General features: G+C 45.1%; 1 protein-coding gene across 1 annotated transcript in view; it reads right to left on the bottom strand.

The window, feature by feature from the left end:
• Positions 1 to 464: 464 nt before the first annotated feature.
• LOC106742971 (protein TIS11) overlaps positions 465 to 10,351 on the bottom strand; it is a 29,960-nt gene continuing 20,073 nt past the window's right edge. Inside the window, exon 2 of the mRNA XM_014616376.1 lies at positions 465 to 1,915. Within this exon, the coding sequence (XP_014471862.1) occupies positions 695 to 1,915 (1,221 nt within the window). The 3' untranslated portion in view covers positions 465 to 694. The remainder of the gene's footprint in view (positions 1,916 to 10,351) is intronic.

Raw genomic sequence — 10,351 nt, 5'->3', positions numbered from 1 at the left:
AAACGAGTTTTAATAAACGGAACCCGGAGGCTCTTACCGGGCTGATTTCGCCTTTTCTGCTGGATTCGCGATCTTAAAGTTAATAGAATAAACAAGAGCAAAAGGAAAAGATAAGATGACAAGTGTACCGACAATAACGTAATTAATACATGAGAGATGTGCGACTATAACGGAGTAACATACATACATACATACATACATACATACATACATACATACATACATACATGCATACATACATACATATGTATGTATAGAAAAGGAAGGAAAAAAAAGTAAAGAGAAGAAGAGGCAATCTCGTTGGGGACGAGAGTTAAATATATATGCCGTTGAATGTCTATGTGTGCCTGCCTGACCTAGAAGTGTGACGCTTTTTAAATAACAAGCCGATGACTGGAAGCAGGGAGTCGCGCATTTTTGCACTCGCGCATGTGTGTGTATATACGTATGTATATATCTCTCTGTGCGTGTGTGTATGTGTGTGTGTGTGTGTGTAAAAATGAAAGTAAACCTTAGTAGTTCCGCCGACAGAGGAATCCGCTGCGCGGGGATTCGCTGTCGTCGCTCGTGTAAAAACACCATTTTCATCTCGAAATCGGCCTCCGCGAGAAAATCCCGTGCTGCCCACTTCCTGACGGATCGCGGCACTCTCGGCCGAGGCTCACCAACTCGCAAGAGCGAATCCCTTTCCTTCTTAGATCTTAAGGTTCTCGAAGTCTACGAGGGTGCCACTGATCCTGTTGAAGACCGGCAGCCTGGATTCCGCGTTGGGCGACAACGGGGAGGGCGTTCTAGGGACTACTTCTTCAGATCCAAGAGGGCTGCAGACGCTGTTGCGCGGACTCGGGCTCTGTCTAGTCGGGATCAGGCCGAAGTCTTGGCCGAAGCTGAACGGCGTCGTCGGTATGTTCGAACAGTTCGACTGGTTGCACTCGTCGCTGAAGAAGCTGGCCATGGAGTTGGTCGGGGACTGGCTCAGGCTGGAGGACGGCGAGACTGAATCGCCAGTGCTGCCGAGGGAGAAGGTTGGGCTGAGGTTGAGTGGTTTCGGCTTGCTCGCGCCGATCATCGCGTTGCTGCTCGACTGATGATGATGATGGGCGCCGTGGTGATGCTGCTGATGATGATGGTGGCTGGTGGCAAGGCTCAGCGACGATGTTCGCAACAACGGCGGCGGGTTGTAGCTGCCCACGTTGTTGGCTGCAACGGCGCTGCTGCTACCGAGGCTCAGCGAGTTCGCTCTCATGAGATTGGGCGTCGCGGCGGCGTTTTGATTCGCGGCGGCCGCCGCGGCAGCCACCTGCGGCGACGCGTTCATCTGTTCGAGCAGGCGCACACTGACGTTGTTGGCAGCGGCGGCGGCGACCGCGGCGTTCGCGGCACTGCCAACGGTGCTGTTGCCGACCGCGGCGGCAGCGGCAGCGGCCGCCGCCGCGCTCAACAGCGGGTTCAGACTGTTCAGGCTCATTATGTTCGGCTGCGTCGAAGCCAGCTGAGCGCTCACTTTCTGATTGTGTATGCGCGCCTCCTCGAAATTGTGAATGAAGTGGCATCGCGGCCCGTAAGGGCAGAAACCGGACGAATGGTAGGTGCGGCAAGGCTCGGTCTTGTACTTGGGATGGCGGGCGAGGTTGCGCAGCTCGGTGTAGCCGTGGGCGAACTGGCACTTGTCGCCGTACTTGCACGCGCCGCTCTCCTCGAACGGTCGGCAGAGCTCGGTCTTGTAGCGCGACGTCGGCTCGCTCACGCTGCGATCCAGTTTCCGGTGGTGCTCTATTAGCGAGGTCATCAGGGAGGTGTAGCTACGTCGTAGGGGCGCGTGCCCGTTGCCGGCGTTGTTGCCGCCGCCGCCCCCGGCAGAGTTCAATGTCGCCGCGGCCGACGGTGGCTCTTTCGCCTTTGTCGAGGCTGCGTTCTGAAAACAGAAAGAGAGAGAGACGGAGATTAGGCTTCCACGCGTGAGAAAGATAGGGATCCGCGATATCCGTTGGAGTACGTGCGCGCGCGCGCAATGCATCGACAGACTCGAGACGACGGGAAGAATGATAAAACCGCGATTCGCCAGCGATTCCGCGACGTCATCATGAGATGCGAGATAGCGCGTCGAGTGCGAGCTGACGACGACGGACGCGATCGCGCGGAAGAGCGAAGCGTGTCGTACGGTGGACGCGTTGCGATACTCTCTCTCACTTCTACCAGCGCTTATTACGATTTAGTTTTCCAGAGATTCGAAAGGTCAAGTTAGGAGCTTGCAACAATTCGTCGGATCGACGGTAATTTCAATCCGTTAATCATTTCGATCATTTCATTTCGTAATCACATCATGGATGCATAATCAAGTAATTACTTGAAAAGCGATAAAAAGTGATGGAAATATAGCTAAAGAAAAAACTCGATGAATCCTTGTAAGCATCTGATTCGAAATCTAACTTTGATGCGTTTTGCCTAGATCTTGCTTTTGCTTTATTTCTCAATAAAGTTTTTCAGTGGAAACGCGAGTCAACATAAATAACGTCTCTGAAATTCGAGTGAAAAATGATAAAGAATATAGTCATACGTTGACCGCGATATATCATGAATGTGATGTCCGGATCTCGATTAATAGAATTTCAGTTATATCGGATTGATCCGATCTATTTAATATTGTGATACTCGAGGACATTTCGAGCCTACGTGCTGAGTTTTCTCGATCAATAGCCGATAGTCTGACGTTTGTTATCGCAATTGGAATAGCCGAGAGTCTTTATCGATTAGTACAATCAGTAAAATAACACAGTATAACGCACAAAATGGGATCTTAGAACATGTTTCGAGCAACGAGTGTATCGCAAAGCCAACAGAGAGAATCTAATTCATAAGTCAATAATTTGTTTTTTCCTCTTTTTTCCCTTTCATCATTATCATTAGCGCGTCATCGATAGATAAGAAAATACAGAAAATAGATAACCGTAGTTATTATTTACTGTAGTTATCTATTATCTCGACTGATAATTAATTCTATGAAGAAGTAAATTCGTTATTTAATCCAGATTGTTTTATTAGTTGAACAAACAATTCTCTTAACTACATCTCGAAATCCTCCTCCTTTCCCCCTAAAATAACGATGTAACATACGATGTTCGTTCGGAATCGAGCAATCAGTGAATTCTTTTATCTTGAAAATATAAATTGAAATCACAGACAAACGTGAATACACAGAACTCGAAAGTTGAAACGATAATCGTGCAATACAAGCGTGGAAAATGTTAAGAAACAATAGCATTAGTGTGCAACCCTCAACAACATAAGTGTCAATATGTTAATCACTTTTTTCCAATGTTTGTACAATATTACGTACTGCTGACATGATAAATCACGTGTCGCCTAAGAGTCACGTGACTGAAAAAATAGCTCGAGCGAGGTGTGACGCATAGAAAATCTCGCATGGCGACAATAGCTGATTAAATAAAATCAGCGGAGCCAATTGACGTCAGACCGTGATGACTCATAAACTGCCGTCTTGAAGATATGAGAAAAAAATTAAGAGAAAAAAGAGACCGATTCAAATGCAGCTTCGAACGCGGGAACGCGTGCGTTCGCGCAACGTTCGACCAGCGCGCCATCAATTACAGAAAAGCTGTAGCTTAACTCCCACGCCTCTCGTATCGCGCGCGCGCACGATAACAATCATTATTGTTTAATAATAAACATCTCAGAGCGTAAATCTGCCTAGATGTTATCTCGCGGCATAGAGATAACGGCGGTGTAAACTACAGCCGAGCTTTTTAACCTTTGTATATCGCGCCGTAGACGATCGATACGGACGCGACTGATTATCGAAATTTTATCATCATGGTAGGAACGGTGAGGAAGGAGGGAGAGGAGACGGAGGAAGGGATCGACAACTCGAAATTACACACGGTAATTGTGCCCTCTATCGCGCCCCGTTACAATAGAGACGAGATCTCGCTGCTCGAGATATCGGCGGAAAAAACGAATGAATAGCGACGGCTCGTCAAACTCACACACACAGATCGGCTGTGTGTATCTTCAGATATTTATAACGGATGTCTCATCTAAAACAATTAAGGCCGTAGGAATCCGGAGGTACTCCTAGGCCGACCACGGAGGTTAAACGTCAGCTCAAAGATCAACGTTCAAAGGTCGATTATTACGCGTCCTTTTCCGACGCAGTCGCCGATTTCTTTAATCTTTTTTCTTCTCGCGTGTCATACGGGTGCCGAGCCGCTTACAGAATTGGATATTTTATTAATTAAAAAAAGTGTCACTATGTGAACAGTTGCGTTAAGAACGAACGTCATACGTTGGCGATATTGTCACACGGCGGTCGGTATTATTTCTGATGATTATTCCGTTTTCGTGAGCTTTGCGCGCCTCGTTACTTTGCTCCGATTTTATCGCTCGCGACCGAACGACGATAGCGTGGTTTATTGCCGCTTCAACGAACGGCAAACACATCGCGCGACGAGTATACACGCCGACGGCGACGGAGCAAGCTATCACCGAATTGCTGTGCTCATCGTCGGAGACGGCGCGTATTCATCGCGACTAATCGTCGGTCCTGTGGCGCGCCGGCCGGTGACGTACGCGGAGAAATCCGACGTTTTCTCGAGTGCGAGATCACTCGCGGAGCGAGTCTGGAAATTTCCACCAGCAGCACGTGCGCATACGTGCGGGACAAGCTTGTTTGTCTCTCGTATGTACGCGTGTGTGCGAACAGGAACGCACACACGTTCGCCGCACTCTTTCTCATAATTATTCCTTGGCAGTCACCACCACCACGTGTGTGTGTTTATCGTAAACGCACGATCGTCGATAATCGTTCGCACGTACATACTCACGCATACTCGCATACACACATACGCGTACTCGCGTGAATCCTCGCGACGCGCACAAATACGTCGCCAAAAATATATCGCGCGCGCTGCCACTCGCATTCTTCGTATGGGTATTATTTGCTTTCGTTCGTCGGTTGTAACGTCAAGGCAGATCCGCCCCACGGACTCCGCGAACGCTTCTCTCCTTCGCATACGCCAGCTTCCGAGGAACAATCGCGTATTGTTTCGTCGGAATACCAGATTCCGAGTATATTAGTCAATCTGTGCTATGGCATTTCATGTGCACTTTAAAGAAACACCGTTTTTTTTTTCTTTCTGCCATTCGCATTCACAGATTGAGCATCCGTCTGCTTTGCGAAATCGAAGTGATTGTCGACTATACGCGACGCGCGAGTCACGCCGCTCCGAATTATCGTTCTACCCTCAATAGTCATGACCACATAATTAATCAGCTTCCACGAATGTCTGACTTGTCGCGAGTCATATATCGCGCATCTCTCTAGAATAAAACGTGTAACGAGCAAATGAACGTGTATCACGTATTTTGTATTACTGACCGCGCGGCAGAAATTTAATTTTAAACTTGAAACGACAAATTTTCTTTCTTGATATATAAATTGTTGTGAACGAATCGCTAATTAAATCTCCAACATATGAATAAATGATAAAATCTCATTCTCTTTTTCTCCGAAACAACTTATAGAGAGAAAAAGAGATTGGATTTATAAAATATAAAAATGAATCAAATTTTTTATCTTAATATTGTATAATAAATCCAATAATAAACATCACCGTTTATTAATCCGTGATATAATTACCGAGAATTCAACATCAAACGTGATGAAATTAGATCAAAACGTTACGTTAAACGATTTAAAGTTATCCGAAAACAAATTCCTTCGCTATCGTATATATATCTTCGGTTTACACACACACACACACACACTCATACTGTTACACATTTATCTTTTGACGGTGTACATTTCTCGTAGCGCCGCGACCGTGGAGAGGAAAAGTGTCTGTGTATTGGTAATAGAATAAATAAACCGATTAGATTTTTCTATCTCATGGAAGCCTCGCCATCTCGTGAAAGCCGACGGTGGTATGGTATGGTTATACGTGCGAGCGACTGTTTCCTTCACGTAGCTGATGAATCATTCTAATGCGTTATGAAGCAGCAGAGTCGGTTCACTCCGAAAAAGCGCCGAGCGAACGCCGCGCGCACGCTTACGTTTCCTCGGAGATGGGCGTGCAATTTCGCGAATTTAATTTCTACACACGTTGTAAGCACGACACGTGGCGTTCCATTCATCCGTTTATTCGGCTGACGCCGAAACGTGAGGCCGAAATAAAAACGCCGTCTATTTTCAAACCTGCGCGCTGTAACATTCCAAGACTCGAAAGTTCTCGAGTATAGAGGAATGGAAAACACGTACCGTCGAGATACTGTGTTTCTTGCATGGGAATTTTATCATTTCACAGCGAATTTGATAATTTCTCAGGTGAAAATCTTCATTCCTATTTTTTTATGACACTTCAGCCGCATTTGTCGAGCTCCTTAGGATGGTGCGACTTAGCGTTTTGAAACGTGCAATTAACCCTTATCGGACGCTAGCTTTTTATGCGTGATTCTCACTAGATTGTAGCTAGTTTCGGTAAATATGTGAACTTGTCACCTCCTACGTGACGTATGACCGATAAGGGTTAATAATATTTATGTTGCGGCACATCGCAGCTTACGCTTCGTCCTATTCACGAAAAAAAGAAAGATTTTGCAGCTAATCATGGTTTAACTGGAAATGTTTTACTGCTGTAATTATGTAGCCAGTATTCATAGTCGGACCTCATATTTAAAACTATCTTGAGTTCATCTTCAAATGCTATACAGCGCATTTCATTGGTTACGAAACATCTAAAGATGAATTTAAGACGGTCTTAAATATAAGATCTGTCTATGAATATCGATTTAAAATTTTAGTTACTGCTGCTCGATATATAAGTGCCATACTTAATATATATATATTGCAGCTAAACTTATCCATGTGTTATAACGAAGATTTAGCCAATATATAGACACCTATAAGTGTAACTACAGTAGACATATGGTACCTATACACCTAGCAACAATAACTAAAGTAAAGCTTTTAATTAGCAGCGAATTTTTAACTATAGTAGCAAAACATTTTCAGCTAAACCATGATTAGCTGCGGTAGCAAATTCTTTTCTCCATCTTCGTATCCTTCAAGCGTTATTACACCGCTATTGAACAAAATGGCAATACATTCAATTTAATATGCCATCGGTTCGTCTTATTTACTCGCTCGCTTCTCGCACGCTTGATATTCACGTCGCGCCAGACGTATTCCGCGTATCGAATGTTGAACAATGACGATTATTTAACAGCCTCTATTTGCGGACTTCGATTCAGCAGTGGAAGACGTGTGGGTTCACAGTTTTGCGAAAGTGGCGTGATGGGCGCGCGACTCGCAACACGGACATATGATTCATGCGCGTTTATATCAGCCCGTTGGCAAGATTATTTTCAGTAACGGATGTATCTTTATCTTTGCGACGATCTTTAAATGACGATAACAACGGATTTTTAATAAAGGAACGACAATTCGCGAGTCTACCAAAATGCCAAATAAAAAAGGAGCGATAACGCGTATCGTTGTTTCGTCATTCTTATGCCAGTAATGCTTACGCAATTACAACAAATGATAAAAATGATTACCTTATGCGTATTTAAATAAAAAAATGAATATTCTAGAAAATAAAATACATAAGAAATTCAGCGTTTAAAATTCGTGCGTCATTACATGTGTGGCAACTCGCGAAGAGATACGTTTTTCACAATTAAACATTCTAGTAATCAGTGAGGTGTCCAAATAAAATAAGAAAAACATTTCTTTACGTTATCTTTAATGTGGAACAATTCGTGACTCAAGCGGGAGTTTTTATTGTTAAAACACATCATTATAAGTCGCAGCCTTTGATTGCTTTGCGTAGCGTACGGTACGGTGAGGGTTATAACTATAGAAACTCACGTCTAATAACTACGGGAGGAACGACATAACTGTAGAAATGTCGAAATCATGGCGCGAGAGACGTTAATGACGGCACGTGTCGAAGCAGTCTCTTCGTATGGGAATGACACGTGCTATTTCGAGAGAGAACGAACTGAACGCACGCGGATCCAATAGGTCAAAGGTAAGACCGACCCATCGCGTAGAGAAACTCTCGCGTCTCAGCGCAATTAACGTCTTGCATAATTTGATACGAACAAGAATCGACACGCCTTATCGTTCGATTGCCGAGGTATCTATCGATCGTAAATAAAAAATGCATACAATCGCAGCGTACAAAAATAATAAAGAGACGAGACAAGCGCTTTCACTTTTCTCCGGCAAAGATAAAAACGCACTCGAGAAGGATTAATAATAAACGCCGACACCCAAGGTCGATCGGCGGTGAAAGTAAAATTACGTCCGCGGCTAGAAATGTTAAGAGCAACGTCGACTATTTGTTTAAACAATGGCGCCGATATATAGACGCGATACGGAATGTAAGACTATTCTGTAAGGGTGAAAGTAAAAAAGGTAAGAAGAGAAATGGAGAATTATGGAAAATCGTAAAGTCAACGTTTCAAAGTGAAGATCATCAAATTTTACATGCGCAGGTAATCGAAATTAATTGCCGGTAATTTTTTCTTATTCAACCGGAGAACAGAACACGACCACATTCGGTCACCTCACGCGCGTTGAAGAAGAAACCGCAGTGCGCGTGCTCGCGGGTTAAGAACGTGGGTCCCGAAGGTCAAAGGTGAAAGTTACGAGAGAACGACGAGGCAGAAGAGGCCGATGTAGAGAGAAAGAAAGACGAAGTCAAGAACGAGCATGGCGCCGGCCGGTCGACCAGCTGAATGGAACAGCGGCGCTTCGCCGCGCACTGATTCTTACGTAATCGCAACCGGCACGGCGCGTCGCCTGGACTCCTAATTATCCTAATTACCTCGGCTGTTCGACTTAGAAACGACCTGATGCCCGCGCCGGATTCTCGCGCTGTCGATCGCCAGCTGCCTGCCCTTCGCCCGAAAACCGGAGGGTTTCCGTGTTTTCGTAATCGGCACGCCGAAAAAAGAAAGAAAGAAAAATGCCCCGCCTCTTCTCGCGTGTCTCGTTATCTCGATCGACCAACTCTTTACAGAAACAGTCGTTAACGCGACTTATTAGTAGGCCTTATTGCAGATTCGCTTGTCGTTATTCGCGCGTCCTCGTATAATTTTCCCCATGTTCGGATCCCTTAATGATGGAGTAACGCGCGTTCCTTTTATCAATTATCGAAGGAACGACCGTTTAATTACGGAGCGGCCTGCAACTTCTTAACACCCGGTAATAAGCTTTGTGTTCGAACAACGCTATCCGACAACGGCGATGACGACGACGACAACGACAACTGACCTTTCGATTGCACTTTCAACGGGCGGCAGCATACAACGTATTTGCACACGCAAATTGTACACGGTGATGGACTGAATGGCTGACGATTGAGATCAATTAAATCGATAACGATCGCCGACACGAGTGACGTTTGAAAGTAGACTCCGTTCTATCTTTCATGAATCTACTCAGATTTTAATGCGCGCTATTCATCTACAGGCAAATCGATATTTTATGCTCTTTAATCGAAGAACTAAATCTTTCTTTTTGTTTAACAAATATTGTCGATGTTAAGCTTCAGTTGCGAACTCTCACAAGAATTTGCGCTCAGCTCTATATCAACTCTATGCTTTCTCTCGAATTACATTAAATTATTAATACATAATTTTACTACATTTCTCAATGCCCCCGTTTATACCGACAAAACCATAAAGTAATAAATGGATTATTGTTTCTCCCTCGGTTTTTTTCGTTCTGCTCTACGCGCCTCTTCCTCCTCCTCGCTCATCGACGAGCGGACAAAAGAAATACAAGAGAACCGACGAACGTTTCGCTTTCCGGCTCAGAAGAGCGTGTCGCCCCTTGAGACTCTCCCGCACGGCTTTTCTTTTTTACGAGTTCCTCGCGTATAAAGCGTGCGAAGCGAAAACAAGTCGCGTTGCAGTCGCGAGAGATCGCGTCGCGAATTTCAGCGCCACGGACATCTAATACGCGGGGTGTCGCGTGATTTCTCCGAATTGCATTCTACAGTTGATAGTTGCAATGATGACTCGAGGTTTATATGTTCCGAGTGATGGAAAACTGGCAAAAGTGGGAGAAAATTTGACGAATTCATCTTATTCGTCTCAAAGTGTTATCTATCGGCGTTTAAGCGCCGCCGGAGTATTTCTCACTGGCGAATGAAAACTCAATGCACAAACTATCCGCGAAATCGTAGACAATCTCTCGCACGTTTTCGCGCTTATTTTGCGACGCAGGCGAGGTGGCTTTCGAAAAATACGGGAGATTTGCATTCGCCGATACGAGAAGTGCGGCGGTTTTCCACTCTACTTCCTCCATGAACCTTGTAACAAG

Source organism: Dinoponera quadriceps, unplaced genomic scaffold, assembly GCF_001313825.1.
Source record: "Dinoponera quadriceps isolate SergipeBrazil2010 unplaced genomic scaffold, ASM131382v1 scaffold946, whole genome shotgun sequence".
Lineage (NCBI taxonomy): Eukaryota > Metazoa > Arthropoda > Insecta > Hymenoptera > Formicidae > Dinoponera > Dinoponera quadriceps.
Note: the sequence above shows the minus strand (reverse complement) of the source record. Positions and strands in the feature narration are given on the sequence as shown.